At 46.4% G+C, this 19,751-nt stretch overlaps 1 protein-coding gene across 1 annotated transcript in view; it reads left to right on the top strand.

Annotated features, from left to right (window-relative positions):
- Positions 1 to 10,319: 10,319 nt before the first annotated feature.
- NOC4L (nucleolar complex associated 4 homolog) overlaps positions 10,320 to 19,751 on the top strand; it is a 29,052-nt gene continuing 19,620 nt past the window's right edge. Inside the window, exons 1-3 of the mRNA XM_073654560.1 lie at positions 10,320 to 10,503; positions 14,120 to 14,240; positions 16,193 to 16,299. Coding sequence (XP_073510661.1) covers positions 10,357 to 10,503; positions 14,120 to 14,240; positions 16,193 to 16,299 — 375 coding nt within the window. The 5' untranslated portion in view covers positions 10,320 to 10,356. The remainder of the gene's footprint in view (positions 10,504 to 14,119; positions 14,241 to 16,192; positions 16,300 to 19,751) is intronic.

Below are 19,751 nucleotides of genomic sequence, written 5' to 3'. Positions count from 1 at the left end.
TGTGTAAGGGTTGATCCGGCGGAGCCTTCACCACAAGGAGTCTCACATGTAGACCCAGGTGATGCGGTCAACCTGAGAAAGATACCTCCACTAATGCACACTTAGCTTTGTGGGGGGAGGGTGAGAGCAGTTCTGCCTTTCAAGGGGATGAGCCCAGAGAAGCATAAAGGGACATGTGTTTTTGTAGCAGTCAGACTTGGGAGCAGAATCAAGGAGCATCAGAAAGACTTTACAAGGAGAATGAGAGACATCCTTCAGGACAGTAGATGGACTGCATGGCATTACCCAGAGACACAGATTTGAATTCTACGTGATTCTAGTCTAAGGGTATCGGCCCTGACTGGAAAGCTTCGGATCTGCTCCATTGACCATCAGATAGATCATGGATACATCATTTTGGGGAGACCAGGAGAGGACGAAGAAGTCACCTGGCCCCATGGATATGTTTTTGGGTTGCTAGGAGGGACCCACTGGTCGCCTAGAACCCATGAAGACATTTGGAGTTGCCAGGAGGGACCCACCGGTCATCTGGCCCCATGGAAACTCTCGGAGAGGCCAGGTTGGGACCTTCGGGTCTCCTAGTCTTGTACCTCGATGGACTGCTAGCTTCCTAAGCTTTCCGCTACCTTCTCTCTGTGGGGGCCCGTCAGAAGCGGGGGGTCACTGGTTGAGGTAGTCGGCCCTGGAAGTCTCCAAAGTCACAGCTGTTCTATCCCAGGCGGGCGGAGAAGGAAGGGTGAGACTGTGTAATGTTGTACCATCTTGGGTATTTGCTGGGACTGTTCTGTGTGTTTATTGTCCGCTTTGTGGTTCATAAAGTATTGCCACACTATTTTACCCTCACCCTGTGTTGTCTGAGTAGCATCACGCCCACAGAAGACCCCGTGTCTTCACACCGCCCTATTATTTTACCATATCATCATAAATTACAATGCCAATTCTTTTGATAATTCGGTCTTAAAACCTAAATAAGTTTAAATTATGAATCTTTATTTTTAACTGTTAGTGTGCTTTATACAAACATATGTACTACATTTACATTCTCATTTTATCTACTTTTCCTACATAATGAGCAAATACAGTTGTGCTCAAAACTTTACATACCCCGGCATATTTTTTTCTTTCTTGGCCTTGTTTCAGAGAATATGAATGATAACAAAAAAACTTTTTCTCCACTCATGGTTATTGGTTGGGTGAAGCCATTTATTGTCAAACTACTGAGTTTTCTCTGTTTAAATCTTAATGACAACCAAATGACCCTGATCAAAAGTTCACATACCCCAGTTCTTAATACTGTGTATTGCCCCCTCTAACATCAATGACAGCTTGAAGTCTTTTGTGGTAGTTGTGGATGAGGTTCTTTATTTCTCAGATGGTAAAGCTGCCCATTCTTCTAAGCAAAAAGCCTCCAGTTCCTGTAAATTCCTGGGCTGTCTAGCATGAACTGCACGCTTGAGATTTCCCCAGAGTGGCTCCATGATATTGAGGTCAGGAGACTGAGATGGCCACTCCAGAACCTTCACATTGTTCTGCTGTAGCCAATGACAGGTCGACTTGGCCTTGTGTTTTAGATCGTTGTAATGTTGGAACGTCCAAGTACGTCCCATGCGCAGCTTCTGGGCTGATGAGTGAAAATTTGCCTCTAGTATTTGCTGATAATGTGCTGCATTCATCTTTCCTTTAACTTTTACCAAGTTTCCTGTGCCTTTCTAGCTCAAAAATCCACAAAACATCAGCGATCCACCTCCGTGCTTTACTGTAGGAATGGTGTTCCTTTCATCATAGGCCTTGTTGACCTCTCTGCAAATGTAACGTTTATGGTTGTGGCCAAAAAGTTAAATTTTTGTCTCATCACTCCAAATGACCTTGTTCCAGAAGTTTTGAGGCTTGTCTCTGTGCTGTTTGGCGTATTGTAGGTGACATACTGTTACGCTCATGCCCGGACTGTTTGGCGTGAGCGTGGTTAGTGGTCTCACTGGGCCACGACCCGAGGAGTGCCTGGAGGGGCGTGACTAGGGGCCTAGCCAGATCCGACCACGGATGCACGGCGGCTTAATCGACTCTGTAGTCCGAGGAGGGACGTGGGAGGTGGCCCAGGTGCTACTCCAGGTCAGACCCCAGTCACAGCTGTTGACCCACATTGGGGAATGCAGGAACGGGCAGGCACGGCTGGTATGCAGACAGGCCGGTACTAGCAGGTAGGTAAACAAGTTGGATAGGGACCAGTACAGACTGGGATACAGGAACAGAGCCGCAGGTGTGGAGGGCAAGCGGGGCAGAGCAGAGCCGCAGGTGAGGAGGGCAAGCAGCGCAGGGCAGAGCCGCCGGTGCGGAGGGCAAGCAGAGCAGGGCAGAGCAGAACAGAGCCACAGATGCGGAGGGCAAGCGGAGCAGGGCAGAGCAGAGCTGCAGGTGCTGACAGACAGGACAGGGCTCTGTTCACATGGAACAGACATGGACCGGGAAACACAGGAAGATAGCTACAACCTAGGAGGTAGATACGGAGGCAGGGAAACGGGACAAGCAGAACCAGATACACACAAGGTACTTGCTATGAAGTAGTGAGTAGACACAAAACTCATAAACAGAAGTACAGAGACAACAAGTAGGAGTTAAGTACTGGTTCAAACACTGCAGGAAAAGGGAAGGATCGGACATAGAGACAAACAGGTAACGGGCTAGGACACAGTTCAGACAGGAACTGACACAGGAACAAGATACAGGAACGAGCCTGGGTACTCAGCCCCCAGGGTGGCAGAAACAGACTAGAAGTCACAGATACAGGTAACGGGCCTGGGCACTCAGCCCCTAAGGTGGTGAAAACAGGCAAGATTCAGGACAGGACCTGGCAACTCACAGTTGCACAGAACACACTGTAAGAAAGTGATGCTCAGGCACCTCCCACTGGGTGGAGGAGGTTTAAGTATCCAGTGACTCACAGCAATAAGCTGGGGATGCATTAGGACTGCGCACACTGTAACTTTAAGAATCAGGAAGCTCCAGCGCCGCCGCCCTAAGTCAGCAGACAAGAGACAAGCACACAGCAAGTAAAGGAGCATAGTGCGCAGCCTGGACTGGTAAGTAAGTTGGCGGTCTTGCATGGTGGGAGATGGTAAGCCATGCCAGCATGCCGTCGGGGATGTTACAGATACTTTGTGGCATGTGCGCAGTAATGGCTTTCTTCTGGCGACTCGATCATGCAGCCCATTTTTTTCAAGTGCCTCCTTATAGTACATCTTGAAACAGCCACACCACTAGTTTTCAGAGAGTCCTGAATTTCAGCTGATGTTATTTGTGGGTTTTTCTTTGCACCCCGAACAATTTTCTTGGCAGTTGTGACTGAAATTTTTGTTGATCTATCTGTCCGTGGTTTCGTTTTTACAGAGCTCTTGATTTTCCATTTGTTAATCACTTTTTGAACTCTGCTGACCAGCATTATCAATTCCTTGGATTTTTTTTGTATCCCCTCCTGTGTTTCACAGTTCAACTACCTTTTCCCGTAGATCCGTTCACAATTCTTTTGCTTTCCCCATGACTCAGAATTCAAAAACGTCAGTGGCTAGACGAAAGATGCAAGAGTCTGTCTGGATCCCAGAAATTCATTCAGCTTTTAAGCACACACACTTGATTACAAGCAAACAGGTCACAGGTGAGGATGTTACCTTTAGTAGCCATTCAAACCCATTGTGTCAAATTCTGTGCATGTTATCAGGCCAAAATCACCAGGGTATGTGAATTTTTGATCAGGGTCATTTGGATGTTTTTTAGTTGTCATTAAGATTTAAAAAGAGAAAACACAGTAGTTTGACAATAAATGGCTTCACCAAACCAATAACCATGAGTGGAGAAAAAGTTTTTTTGTTATCATTCGTATTCTCTGAAACAAGGCCAAGAAAGGAAAAATTCTGCTGGGGTATGTAAACTTTTGAGCACAACTGTACCATCTGATGTCTGTAGTCAAAGTGTCTCATACACCAGTCATGTATTCTCCTGTATGCTGGATGTAATATACTATGTGCACAGACATCAGATGTTATACAGGATATGTCACCGATATATCATTCACCAGTCACTAGTGTTGAGCGATACCTTCCGATATCAGGAAATATCGTATCGGATTGGATCGGGCCGATACCCAAAAAGTATCGGATATCGCCGATTCCGATACCGGAAACCAATGCAAGTCAATGGGACACAAATATCGGAATGAAAATAAACCCTTTCTTTCCTTGTAGGTTAATTCTACATGAAGTAAAACAACTAAGAATAATGTAGAATGACATGAAAAGCCGGCAATTCATCAGCGCATACACCGGTACCCGACAATTTACAACAGAAAGAATAGAGCATCACACATAGATTAGATAGATAGAAACATGTCAGTCACATATATATGAAGTACAGTGACAGTGTTGCTTACAGAACTTGTCATTTAGTGTAAAGGATTTATTTAAAAAAATATTAGTGTTTTCGTGCACCGTCTCTTTAAAAAAGCCGGCCGGCAATTCAGCATCTGTACCCGACAATTTATAACAGACAGAATAGAGCTTCACACATAGATTAGATAGATAGAAACATGTCAGTCACATATATATGAAGTACAGTGACAGTGTTGATTACTGTACTTGTCATTTAGTGTTAAAATAAAGGATTTATTTTAAAAAAAATTGGCGTGGGGTTCCCCTTAATTTTAGGCTCTAGCGGAGGTTAAGCAGACAGCTGGGGCAAATGTTTGAAGCCTGGGAAGGGGGTAATACCCACGGAGCTTCCCAGGCTACTAATATCAGCCCCCAGCTGAATACCTAGCCTTTACTAGCTATTAAAATGGGGGAACCCCCCCCAAAAAATAACGTGGGGTCCCCCCTAATTTAATAGCTAGCAAAGGCTAGGCAGACAGCTGGGGGCTGATTTTAATAGCCCAGGAAGGGTGCCATGAATATTGGCCCCCTCCCAGGCTAGAAACACCAGCCGTCAGCCGCCCCAGAAATGGCGCATCCATAGGATGCGCCAATTCTGGCACTTAGCCTCGCTCTTCCCACTGCCCTGTAGCGGTGGCAGTGGGGTAATAGGGCTGGGGTTGATGTCAGCTTATAATGCCAGCTGACATCAAGCCCAGATTAGTAATGGAGAGGCGTCTATAAGACACCCCCATTACTAACCCCATAGTCAAAGTTAAAGAAAAACACAAACACCCAGAATAAAGTCCTTTAATTGAAATAAACACACAATTCTTTATTGTTCTAAATTAAACCATACTTACAGTCACGCCCATTCCAGCTGAAGCCAACGATCTCCTGCAATAAAAGAAAAATAATAAAGCAACCTCATCCTTACCTTTCCATGGTTCCCACGACAGCTTCAGCTCTGCTACATCGAGATGACAGGCTGGACCGCAGCAGAACGCTGCCATCCAGCCTGTCATCCCGCGGACACTGAGAAGCGCAGGCATGCTTGCGCTCCTCAGTGTCTGGCTGTGACGGCATAAAGATGAGCCGAGGTCATGTCCAATGAACTCAGCTCACCTCATGCACGTCACTGACAGCGTGGGAAAATTCTCACGCTGAAGCGCTGAGTGCAGGAGAATTTTCCCACGCTGTCAGTGACAGTTTATTGGACATGACCTCGGCTCATCTTTATGCCGTCACATCCTGACACTGAGGAGCACAAGCATGCCTGCGCTTCTCAGTGTCTGCGGGATGACAGGCTGGATGGCAGCGTTCTGCTGCGGTCCAGCCTGTCATCTCGATGTAGCAGAGCTGAAGCTGTCGTGGGAACCATGGAAAGGTAAGGATGAGGTTGCTTTATTATTTTTCTTTAATTGAAGGAGATCGTTGGCTTCAGCTGGAATGGGCGTGACTGTAAGTATGGTTTAATTTAGAACAATAAAGAATTGTGTCTTTATTTCAATTAAAGGACTTTTTTCTGGGTGTTTATGTTTTTTTTAAATACTTTACTAGAAATTCATGGCGGTCATGTCTTATATTGGCGTGAGCCCATGAATTTCGGGCTTAGGGCCAGCTGATAATGCCAAGCTGGCCTTAACCCCTTTATTACCCAGTGAGCCACCGCACCAGGGCCCTGGATGAGTTGGGTACAGCGCCAGAAGATGGCGCTTCTATGATCGCGCCATTTTCCGGGGCGGCTGCGGACTGCAATTTGCAGCGGGTGGGGCCCAGAAAGCTTGGGCCTCCCTGCGCTGCAGATTCCAGCCCCCAGCTGCCTAGTTGTACCTGGCTGGACACAAAAATAGGGCGAAGCCCCACGTATTTTTTTTTTTAATTATTTCATGAAATTCATGGAATAATTAAGAAAAAAAGGGCTTCCCTATATTGTTGTGTCCGGCCAGGTACAAATAGGCAGCTGGTGGTTGGGGGCAGCCCGTTCCTGCCTGCTGTACCTGACTGGACACAAATATAGGGCGAAGCCCCACATAAATTTTTTTTAATTATTTCATGAATTTCCTGAAATAATTACCGGAGTGCATTCAGTCAGCGCAGCTCCGGAGACCTCCTTTACGGCACTGCTGTACCGTGGGAATTTCTCACGATACAGCAGGGCCGTAAAGGAGCTAACCGGAGCAGCGCTGCCTGAACTCCGGTGAACCCTTACGGCCCCGTCATTCTAGCGGCGGCGGCGGTTCAGAGCGGTCACATTCTATGTGGCTTCTCTGAACTGGAGATCTTCGTGGGACACTCGTGGACTACTACGGAGGGGTAAGGATAAGGTTGTGGTTTATTATTTTATATTTTATTACAGGAGATCGATGGCTTCGGGGAATTAGGTGTCTAGGTGAGTATAGGTGTAGTTTTTTATTTTTTACTTTATTTTAGGTGGCGATCGGCGGGGACAGGTAATGTATAAACTAATTTATTGTAGGTAACCACTGGCCACCAATGACATGTATTTAACATTTATTGGGGACACAGTAGGGCAATTTAAATAGCAGGATCAGTCTGATGAGAACTACTGCTCCCATCGAGCTGATCCTGCTGGCACGAGTGGACGGGGGACAGACATAGGCCGATGGGAGTAGTAGTGTCACATCGGCCTATGTCTGCCTGCACGCACAGACACCGCGCACACCCGCACAAACATTGCACAGACACCCCGCACACACACGCAGACATCGCACACACACCCCGCACAGACACCCACACACACACTAATCATGACCGGTCTGATGGTCTGGGAGGTGAGGCTGACCTGTGCGGCCGTGGGAAAGTTCATGTGAGTTCATGCAGTCAAGCATGAACTCACATGAACCCTCTGAGGGCACCGCGGCTACTTCAAATGAACAGCTAATCGGCATCACCTGATACCTCAGCTGTTCATTTGAAATAACCGGCGGGAAAGCGCAGCACAGAACGGGAAAGCCGGCGGTGAAGTCTTTTCACTGCCGGCTTCCCCGCCCGGGTCCTTCGCTCCTTGGTGCTGCGCTCCCCGCCCGGTCCTAATTTACGATCGGGATGGGAGGTGGCGAGGGGAGCGGAGGATCGGGGTGGGAGGCTGCGGGGAAGCAGTATGGGGCTGTGTGATTGTTTAAAAGCCGGCGGCTTTTTACCGCGCACCGGCTTTTAAACAATCAGGAGAATTCTCCCCCGCTGGGATGGCATTCTGATGACAGGCTGGATCGCGCTGCCATCCAACTTGTCATCCTTCACAGACACTACAGAGCTCAGGCATTATGGGAACTTCCGATTCCGGTATTCGATATTGTAAAAGTATCGGAATTAAGTATCGGAATTCCGATACCGCGAATATCGGCCGATACCCGATATTTCAGTATCGGAATGCTCAACACTACCAGTCACATATTCTCCTGTCTTCTTATTTCAAAATGTAACCAGGTCTACAACAAGGAAAGGGTATGACTGCAGTCGCGTATAGTCTGCTTTCAAGAAGTCTCCAATTACCTCCCCCTTATTCTGTGTAAATGTTAGTGTACTGTAGTGTGACCGTGTTAATATACTCACCTTGTGCCTTCTCCAGTATGCAGCGCCGTTCTGCTCCTCTTCTCAGTGACCTCACGGCTCTTCAGACTCTCTGGCTCACTTTATGCATTATGTGACGTGGAAGTCTCTTTACAATGTAAGCCTATGGACCCTTGTTATGAGCCTCATTCATACGCTCCATAGACTTATATTGTAAAAGTCACTTCCAGGTCACTCAGTCTGCAGAGCGGTGACGTCACTGAGAAGAGGAGCAGAACAGCGCTGGTCCTGGAGAAGGCGGCGGTAGGTGAGTGTATTAATAAAATTACATACACTGCACTCTCTATTTTACAGTGGGCTAGAATATATTATTCAATTCTGAAGACATCATGCAATTTACCAGCCACATACTTTTTGTTACCAACACACTTTTCAGTGCTCATAGTCCTGTAGTCCCTCTGTCACTGCAGATTGCTGAATCGTGATAGAGCGCTGTGCACACACCGTCATGATTCCTCTGTATTCCCAGCATAGTGATCACAAGTATGAATGTGCATAGTTATGGTCACGTGCCGACTAGAGTCACGGACGCCTCTTTCAGTAGGTCATTGCAAGAAGTGGATGAGAGTCTAGTCGGCATGTGACCACAACTGTCCCATCATTACTCCGGCTTTATCTTTTTAAAGTCTTGGCACCTCTGCTCCCTTTATGAAGTAGCCATAGGTAAATATAAAAAAGATGGCCGCTGCTCATGGGCCACTGCTGTGTGCTTGCCCCCTAGGGCAAAATTTGCCAGCCAGCCCCTGGTGATGATCGTATGGCACAAGCTGCAGAGGTCATGAACTAGCTCCTGTACATTTCAGTTCCAGTTTCTTCTAGAGTGTGTAGAAGGTGGAAAACGGCAAAGAACATGTTTGGGTCACTCCAGCATCGAGTATGAGCAAAGTGATGAGCTTGTTCCCTAGTAAGTGGCTGCAGGCGATGCTCCACATGTCAGAGACCGAGGGAAGGGGAAGTAGTGTCCTCAGAGGGTATAAGGTTTAGGGGGAGTATATTTAGGGGGGGTTGGAGGATTTGGGGTGTGTAAAATTTGTTCAGGTAGGGTGTGCCCAGAATCCGCCTAAAAAAGCGCCCCAAAAAGTGGACATAGTGCACAGCAATGTAAGAACGACATTGTGCTCTTTCCGCCTTATGTCCTTGAAGCAGTGAAAATAAGTAACATGTTCTTTCTTCAGGCGTCTTGTGCTGGGAAACTGCAGAGATGAAGGGCGCCATATTGTCACTCAGCTCCGTGTTCTCCTATCACTAGCAGGACATAATGACACAATCCGCACATTTACCAGCAGCAACTCTTTATTTTTTCATGGACTTTAGAAGAAAAGTCCTGTTTTTTCCTGAGGTGCAGGAATGTGGATACTGTTGTCAGCCCAGACGGTGATCACCAGGCCGTGCCATATGGAGACCCACAGGGCAGCCCAGACGGTGATCACCAGGTTGTGCCATATGGAGGCCCACAGGGCAGCCCAGACGGTGATCACCAGGCCGTGCCATATGGAGGCCCACAGGGCAGCCCAGACGGTGATCACCAGGTCGTGCCATATGGAGGCCCACAGGGCAGCCCAGACGGTGATCACCAGGCCGTGCCATATGGAGGCCCACAGGGCAGCCCAGACGGTGATCACCAGGCCGTGCCATATGGAGGCCCACAGGGCAGCCCAGACGGTGATCACCAGGCCGTGCCATATGGAGGCCCACAGAGCAGCCCAGACGGTGATCACCAGGCCGTGCTATATGGCGGCCCACAGAGCAGCCCAGACGGTGATCACCAGGCCGTGCCATATGGAGGCCCACAGGGCAGCCCAGACGGTGATCACCAGGCCGTGCCATATGGAGGCCCATAGGGCAGCCCAGACGGTGATCACCAGGCCGTGCCATATGGAGGCCCAGAGGGCAGCCCAGACGGTGATCACCAGGCCGTGCCATATGGAGGCCCACAGGGCAGCCCAGACGGTGATCACCAGGCCGTGCCATATGGAGGCCCACAGGGCAGCCCAGCCCGCGCACACCAGGCAGAGCAATCAGGTTATAATGATGGCCTGAACCCATATGAACCTGACAACCTTCCTGATGGTCTTTATTAAAGGGGTCGGTCTGGAGACCAGCTATTGCTCCCTGCTATCAGCCATAACAAGGTATCCTATAATGGCATGATTGATGACGTCTCCCACCACCTCTGCTTTATCTGCACAGCTCCAAAGCCGGACACATGTATATGTGTGTGATATTCCTAGCTCCTCCCCTCTCTCGTCCATGGAGCACACAACAGCCGGCGGATAACACCACACACATTGCTGTTCCTCCGCCATGCTGAAAGCCAACCGCGCATGCGCATCAAACAGAGTTTAGATCCTACACGTGACCAAACATGGCGGCGCGCAAGGTAAAACGTGCAAACCGGCTCCGGGGTAAGGACGGCGACTCCGTGAGGCAGGAGCTGGACACGAAGCTCAGGGAGGTGCTACAGAGCCGGGCAAATGCGAACTCAGTGTTTGATATCCTCGAATACCTGGAGGTAAGGGGGAATGTGAGGCAGTGATGTGCGAGTCCTGTATATACTGCGCCGCCATTAACCCCCTGCAGACCAGAGCCGAGAGCTGTCCACAGCCCTCATTACCTGCGCTGTGCTTGGCTTATGGCTTCCTGGCTTCTGTCAGGAACTTGGTCCACAGTAGGGACAGTGGACCCCACTAATCTCTGGATCATTGATGTATCCCCTGTTAACTATAATTGTGGATGCAAGAAATTGCCATTGATTCTGCGCTCCTCTGGGTCAAAGAAGGGATGCAATACCCATTTATTTATAAGCTAAAATCAGAGTTGCGTTTCGTGGACTTCCTGTCCACTTCATCTGTGCATAGCATCCTTTCTTTGACCCGGAAGAGTCATTGACACCTTGCATCCACAACTTATGGTACTCGGACCCTTGAGGTTTGGTGTCTCCTGCAGCACTCAATTATACCATCATATAAGTTGTGCATTTCACAACTCCTCAAGGTGAGCATCCTTTTTCCTTTATACCACTACTAGTCTGGGTAACAGTGCTATTGGTGTCCCCTCTCCATCTTATTGCAAATTTTAACTATAATTGAACAGAGAGGAGGAGTTTTCCATGGAATGATCCTCTAAATATGCACGAGTGTGGTCTGGAGGGTCCGATCTCGTGAAAGAAGCCCCTCTATTAATGAATCATGTCCTGATCTCTGGCAATGCTAGGTTTTCCCAGCAAACGTTCCTACAGCACATTGTATCATGTAAGATATGCTTGTGTGGATTTATTATGCTACATTTAGGCTATGTGCCCACGATGCAGAAATGCTCCGGATTTTTCCTGATCGTTTCTGCATCTCCCTGGCAGAAAAAACGCATGCGGATTGTACATGCGTTTTTCCTGCCAGGGACATGCGGAAGTGAAGCGTTCTTCACATGCATTTCCGCATGCGGGTTGTCAAGCGCTTTCCAAGCGATTTTATCATCACTTGGAAAGTGCTTGACAACTTGGTCACACTATATAAATCCATGCAACCGGCATGGATTTATGTAGTGTGACCGAAAGAATAGTAAAAAATAAATATATACTTACCTTCTGATGGCCCCCGGTGTCCTTGTCTCTTCTTGCCGGCAGCTCGCGGTAGATTAAAGGACCTGCCGGCGTCAGTGGTTGCGTGATCCGTCACATGACCAAAAGACATCACCGCAGGTCCTTGAGTCCACCGCGATCTGCCAGCAAGCCGAGACAAAGACAGCAGAAGCCATCAGAAGGTAAGTATAATATTTATTTTTTATTCATTTTTTTTTTAACAGGTTCTGTGGTACCCGGGTCTGGAGGAGAGTCTCCTCTTCTCCAAACCAGGGTACCATCCGCACATTGAAACGCATGTTATCCGCATGTACAGATCCAGTGATGCGGATGACATGCTTTCCAATGCAAGTCAATGGCGGCGAAAACGCTGTGCTTCGGCAAAATAATTGGTAGTTCTGCGTATTTTTTCCACAATGATAATTCGCAGCGGAAATTTCCGCAGCATGAGCACAGCACATGCGGATTATCATTAGGGAACATGGCAGACCTTCTACCATGCATTCTTTAAGCTTTTCTGCAGCGGAATTGCCGCTGCGGAAACGTTTAAAAAAACGCATAGTGGGCACACAGCTGTAGACTATTGTGCTGTGAGGGGCTTGCTAAAAATGAAAACTATGCAAGATGTGAAAAATTGAAAGCTGAGTTACACCTAGGTAAGGGGCGTCAAACTCAAATACACAGAGGGCCAAAATTGAAAACTTGGAACAAAGTCGTGGGCCAACCCTGATAATATGATGGTATGTCAACCCCCAGCCACCACCCCCCCACCTTCCCCAACACATGAAGAAAAAGAGAACCACCGAATGATAGGTCCAATGAGGCAAAGGATCAAATAAATCACTTTTATTATGGTAAAGGTAACAAGTGGCACTACATGCAAAAGGAAAGCCGCATTATATAGTCCAAACAAAAATCACTGTGTAGAATTTACATGATGAGCTGCATTATACAATGCATGATAGAAATGCAATAGGTACAAATATCAAACCGTATTGCTAAGAATCTAATTCACGTATGGTAACAATCTCCTGAGAATCCAGGATAGAAAAGCAAGTATATGGCCAATCAGAATATATAAGGGTACTATGTGCACCATAATTATGGCCATATCTATGTCAAATACATCTGGACTGCCAATACTAACAATAAGGGTAGCAACATACAGTCAATCAGATAATGAATCGCATACCTCTGTCTACAGCAGCTAATGTGAGTGGCACCACGCGGCAAACCCTGACGCGCGTTTCGGACAACACGTCCTGACGAAGGACGTGTTGTCCGAAACGCGCGTCGGGGTTTGCCGCGTGGTGCCACTCACAGCTGCTGTAGACACAGGTATGCGATTCATTATCTGATTGACTGTATGTTGCTACCCTTATTGTTAGTATTGGCAGTCCAGATGTATTTGACATAGATATGGCCATAATTATGGTGCACATAGTACCCTTATATATTCTGATTGGCCATATACTTGCTTTTCTATCCTGGATTCTCAGGAGATTGTTACCATACGTGAATTAGATTCTTAGCAATACGGTTTGATATTTGTACCTATTGCATTTCTATCATGCATTGTATAATGCAGCTCATCATGTAAATTCTACACAGTGATTTTTGTCTGTGTTTGGACTCTATAATGCGGCTTTCCTTTTGCATGTAGTGCCACTTGTTACCTTTACCATAATAAAAGTGATTTATTTGATCCTTTGCCTCATTGGACCTATCATTCGGTGGTTCTCTTTTTCTTCATGTGTGTTACCGAATGGTCTGTCATTCCTATTGGTCCATATACTAAAGCACGTGGTATAAGTTAGACCGGGCCAGCCTACGGGTGATAGTATGGTCTGTGTCCTGTGCTTCGAGATTCAGTGTTTTTTTTTTTCCTTCCCCAACACGGTATGATGTCCCAACTGTGATCTCCTTGTAGCCTTCCATGCAGTATACCGGGCCCCCCATTAAAAAAAAATACCCACTTCTCATTCCCCCGCTGCTCTGGTCTCAGCAGCGAGCACTCTGAAGCTCTTCACTGCTTGGAACAACAGGTGCAAAATAGTGTCATCTCCCGTGCTGTGCTGAGACATCAGACGCAGGGGGGGAGGGAGCGGACTGCTTCCATCTTCCATCATTGCTGTTAACTGTGTCGGCATCCACGCAGATCTGTGTCTCTATAGTTGGTCATCATAACATTGAATACCAAATATGTCAATAGCCGGTTCAGACCAGAATTCTGTTGGCACAGAACAATCGCTAATATTTAATATTAGAGATGGGATTGATTTGTAGCACTACAGTCCATCGGCCACGTCTATAATCTGTGACCGCTAGACAGAAGCCTTGCAAATCTCCTTTACCGCCTTGCATTCCCGGCTCTTGCTTTGATTAGCCGGCTCCCTCTACATTGTGTGTGCACCACTCCACAATGATGACATTGCACTAGTCTGGTTAATAAGAGCTGGGAGGTAAATGCTTCTGTATTGTATCGCGCCTATTCTTCGTTATCCTACACATCAACCCATCATGAATAGTTTGTATTGTTTGTCTCCTTCAGTCTGAGAATGAAGATGACGTCCTCACTGCAATTCGGACCTGCTCAAAACTCTTTGAATCTTTACTTGAGAAAGGAGAACTCCACATTGGCGACCTTCCAGCTGAAGACGAGAGCTTGTCAGGTGAGCATAACCTTCAAAGCTGCAGTAGAATGAAACAACTCCATGCTGTTTCTTTGATGTAAGTAATACTGTATATAAACAAATAGGATATAGCAGGGGAACCTCTCTCAAATCTTTCAGTAGAAGGCATGACCTGACTCCACGAATGCTGCTGATTATTTGCCTGTTTTTGAGAGCAGCTCTCTTGTTTTAAACCAATGTCCAGATCTGACAGGTTAGTCCGATGGTTTTCTACTTGGAAAACTCCTTCGCTTGGCCCTGATAAAATAAAGAAAGCTTATACTCCACCCCCATGCTGGCGCCGTTCCGGCGGTGTCTGCACTCTCTCTCCTCGGTGCTCCCGTGATGTTACACATGAGCTCTGCACCCAATCAACACTGGCGTCACTGTTCCCGCCTCCTGTCGAATTGAACATGAAGAGGAAGTCAGAGATGAGCTGCAGCCCGGAGTTCCTCCTCATGTTCAATTTGTCTGAAGTCGGAGACAGTGACGTGAGCGCCGAGGTCACGTGTCACAACAGCACAGGAGCCCTGAGGAGAGCGAGTGCCAACAGCACAGGAATGGCGCAAGCATGGGAGGTGAGTATAGGCTTTTTTATTTTATTGGGGCTACTTGTATAGTGCCGGGCAGCCCACCTGATCTAGTAGTATGGGTGTCCCTAATTGGCTGTAAGCCAGACACTGTGCGCTGCGTTTATCTGTGACTGGCGCCATATACAAGCCTTATCCGTGTTCATTTATAATACTAGGCAACCACTCCCTCTGTGAATAGTAAGTTTTTGAGTGCTTGTGATATCAGTATTTTGCACTTGTGCTGCCTCTGTCTTTCTCATGGCAGTTTGCTGCATCCTGTAGTGTTTTTAGTATTGTCTAGCTGTTGGTAAATGTGGCTGCCTTTTTCCTGTGACAGCTGATCCTAACCTTAAAGGGAATCTGTTGCCACTTTTGACCTATTTAAACTATTAATATGGGCATACATGTTATAAACTGCTGTAAAGTTCTCCATGTATTCCTCATATCAGATGTGCTGTTGATAAATCATCTTTGATCCCTTTACATAAATGACCTCTTCCAGGCTGTGGAGGACGCTGCATGGAAGATAACGCTGCCTCCAGAGATTATTATACATGAAGGGGAGTTACCAGTGTGATGTGTAATGGCCGCCCTCTGCTCTCCTGGTCTCACTGCAGAGCGGTGTGTGATTATACCTGACACATCTGCAGGCTCCTCTTAGCCTCCAGCTCACAGGCAGACAGGGCTGTAATATTGTTACAATACAGCAGAGCTCAAGAGCTGCAAAAAATGTGTTTGCCAGAAGCAAAATTTCAGTTCTCCCGTTCTGGGTTCGTTACTTGTCTCACTGGTAACTCCTCCTTCATGTATAATAAGCTCTGGAGGCAGCGTTATCTTCCAGGCAGCCTCCTCCCCAGAGCCTGGAAGAGGTCATTTACATAAAGTGATAAAAGATGATTTATCATCAACAAGGCATCTGATATGAGGCATACAGGTGTCACTCTCCTCAGCAGTCTATGACCTGTATGCCCATATTGATAGTTTACATAGGTCAAATGTGGTGACAGATTTCCTTTAAGTGTTCGCCTGCTTTGCTTGGACCAGTTTGATCATCCATCCTTCCTATGATGTCTGGCCTGTGGGTGCTGATCCCTGGCATCTCCCCGATTTTGAACTGTTTGTACAATGTAGATTTTCTCTGTATTAATCCTCCTCCTGACATAAACCTTGCACCATACAGAGGTTTGCTTGTGGTCCAATGCCATAGACATGACATAATGGCTGTCAGTTTGAACATTTCTCATTAAAGCGTTGTTTTCTTTCCCGACTGTGTTTGAAGTCTTATATGTTTGGTTTTAGTTTGCTGTCAAATATTTTTGGTTTATATATATTTATAATATATTTTCTGTAAGTTAATTATGGAAATCTTTGTATGGGCAGAGTCGCTGAGTGCAGAAGGGAAGTACAAGATATGGATCCGGCACCGCTACAACAGCTGTGTGTCCGGTCTAGTGGACCTTCTTCATGCTGCTTCTTTCCAAGTTCAGGTCGGTATGGCTGTCTACATCTTGTGTTATTCAAGGAAGGTCTAGCTAATTGTAAGATTTGTAAAGGGGTTTTCCATTTTCATTTTTTTTTCTCTATTGGCTAACCCCTACCTCTCCATTGCTGGCTTGTTGCCTCTGCCCCCGGTATTTGTTTGCAGGGCTGCTGTGGTGATATAATGACTACAGCATATGATAGCTGCAGCCAATCACTGGGATGAGCTGTCTTGTACTATGTACATCCACTGACCCTAGTGATGGACTGCAGTGGTCCACTGACCCTAGTGATGGACTGCAGTGGTCATGTGCTATAGCTACAGTCGTGATGTAACCACAACAACCTTGTAAATCAACTAAGGGCAGCAATGTAGGGGCATTCTGACTTCCTTTAAAAACACAAGCTACTTCTCAAGGGTGATCATAGTGTAACGGAGACCAATTCATTACACTTCCTATTATGAAAATAGTGGGGCCCAATAATTGAAATGTTTTTTGTTTAGTTCATTTTCATCTTAACCCCTTTACCCCCGAGGGTGGTTTGCACGTTAATGACCGGGCCAATTTCTACAATTCTGACCACTGTCACTTTATGAGGTAATTACTCTGGAAAGCTTCAACGTATTCCCCTGATTCTGAGACTGTTTTTTCGTGACATATTGTACTTCATGATAGTGGTAAAATTTCTTCGATATCACTTGCGTTTATTTGTGAAAAAAGCAGAAATTTGGTGAACTTTTTGAAAATTTTGCAATTTTCAAAATTTGAATTTTTTTGCCCTTAAATCCGAGAGATATGTCACACAAAAGAGTTAATAAATAACATTTCCCACATGTCTACTTTACATCAGCACAATTTTGGAACCAAATTTTTTTTTATTAGGGTGCTATAAGGGTTAAAAGATGACCAGCGATTTCTCATTTTTCCAAATTACAAAACCATTTTTTTAGGGACCACATCACATTTGAAGTCACTTTGAGGGGTCTTTATGACAGAAAATACCCAAAAGTGACACCATTCTAAAAACTGCACCCCTCAAGGTGCTCAAAACCACATTCAAGAACTTTATTAACCCTTCAGGTGCTTCACAGGAATTTTTAGAATGTGGAAGAAAAAAATGAACATTTAACTTTTTTCTCAAAAATGTTACTTTAGACCCAATTTTTTTTTATTTTCGCAGGGGTAACAGGAAAAAATGGACCCCAAAATTTGTTGTGCAATTTCCCCTGAGCACACAGATACCCCATACGTGGAGAAAAACCACTGTTTGGGCGCACGGCAGGGTTCGGAAGGGAAGGAGCGTCATTTGACTTTTTGAATATAAAATTTACTTGAATACTTAGCGGATGTGCCTAAATAGTGGAAAAACCCCACAAGTGACACCATTTTGGAAACTAGACCCCTCAGGGAACTTATCTAGATGTGTGGTGAGCACCCTGAACCCCCAAGTACTTTGCAGAAGTTTATAACATGGAGCCGTGAAAATAAAAAATTCAAGCTTTTTCCACAAAAATGATGTTTTAGCCCCAATTTTATTTTCACAAGGGTAAGAGGAGAAAATGGACCCCAAAAACTGTTGTGCAATTTCTCCTGAGTACGCCAATACCCCATATGTGGGGAAAATACAGTGTTTGGGCGCACGGCAGAGTTCAGAAGGGAAGGAGCACTGTGTGACTTTTTGAACGCAAAATTGGCTGGAATCAAGAGCGGACGCCATGTTGTGTTTTGGAGAGCCCCTGATGTACCTAAATAGTGGAAACCCCTCCCCCCCGACAATTGACCCCATTTTGGAAACTACACCCCTCAAGGATTTTATCAAGGGGTATAGTGAACATTTTGAACCCAGAGGTGCGACACAGAATTTGATGATATTAGGTCATCATATTGAATAAGTTGTCATTAGTCTTGAGCACAAGTGCTCGTTACTTGAGTTTGCATTGGGTACTCAGGTATGCACCATGTATCGTGAGTGCTCGAGTGACCTGCTCGAGTCCCCGCTCGCATGTTTCATGGTTATTAGACACCCAAAAAAAACCATGCGGGGATCGCTCGTGCATGGCAGGCAATCCCCGCAAGGTTTTTTGGCCACGAAGCATATGGGGCGGAGACTCTAGCATGTCACTTGAGCACCCGATGCAAACTCGAGTAGCGAGCACTTGCGCTCAACACTAGTCGCCATAATATCGCCCTTTTTTTTTTTTTTTTTTTTTTTTTTTTTTACTTTTGAAAAAAATCCCTAGCCCAACCCTAACCCTAGAGTTTATTTTTTACACCGCTCCTCGTGTGGTATAACTGATTAGACGACTTTATTCTTCGGGTCGGTGCGATTACAGCGATACCAGAATCATATCTGGTTTTTATGATTGACAGCTGTCACACACTAAAAGACGCATTTTTTTGTAAAATCTAGTTTTTGCATCGCCATATTTTGAGAGCTATAATTTTTCCATATTTTGGCCGACAGTCATGTGATGGCTTGTTTTTTGCGGGATGACTTGACGTTTTTATTGGTGCCATTTTCAGGCACGTGACATTTTTTGATTGCTTTCTATTCTGATTTTTGGGAGGCAGAATAAACAAAAAACAGCAATTCCAGAATTGTTTTTATGCTGTTCCGCGTGTGGTAAAATTGATAAGGTGGCGTTATAATTTGGGTCAGTATGTTTACAGCGGTACCACATTTATATCTGTTTTCTATGTTTTGGTGCTATTTTATAGAAAAAAATATATTTTTTTGCATCGCCTATTCTGAGAGCTATAACTTTTTCTCTGTCGCTTCATTGGGGGACACAGGACTATGGGTGTATGCTGCTGTCGCTAGGAGGTTGACACTAGGCAAAAAAGAAAAATAGCTCCTCCTCCGCAGTATGCACCCGCTCACCAGTTTAAGCTTAGTGTCTGTAGGAGGTAAACCTGGATCCTAACAGATCCAACCCTGTTGTGTTTTATTGATCTGTGTTCTTTCTTTTTCAGATACAGCTCTTCAGGGCTAACAGGGAAAACTGCGTCTCCTGTTAACCCATCTCACAAGAGAGCAGTGTGGCAACCCCCACATCGTCCACTCTCGGACCCGCTGGGCAGGACTTATCCCCTGTCACCTCAGGGTGTCTCAGGGTGATTTCTGGTGGCCAGTCCTTGCCTGTTCCCCACCCCAGCCCCCTCCTCGGAGCGGCCTGGGAGGGAGACGGTGGTCCCTGCGGGTGACCTTCCCCCAGATTCTGGGGTTGACACAGTCTCCTGCACTGTCCAGGACCGGACAGTGCGGGAAGGAGGAAAAGCCAGAATCCCCCCTTTTCCACGGAGGATATCCTGAGACCATCCTCAGAGGGGAAGAGGAAGAAGACGTACCGGGATATTAAGAGCAGAGAGGTATTTTTTACCGTCTCTCAGTCGCAGGTCCCAGTTCCCCAGCGTTGCCGCCCCCTCTCGCCAAACGTGGCGCTCATTCTACAGCGCTT

Source organism: Phyllobates terribilis, unplaced genomic scaffold (genome assembly GCF_046119375.1).
Source record: "Phyllobates terribilis strain yellow unplaced genomic scaffold, ASM4611937v1 Scaffold_1__5_contigs__length_1240528914, whole genome shotgun sequence".
In the NCBI taxonomy this organism is placed as follows: Eukaryota; Metazoa; Chordata; class Amphibia; order Anura; family Dendrobatidae; genus Phyllobates; species Phyllobates terribilis.
Note: the sequence above shows the minus strand (reverse complement) of the source record. Positions and strands in the feature narration are given on the sequence as shown.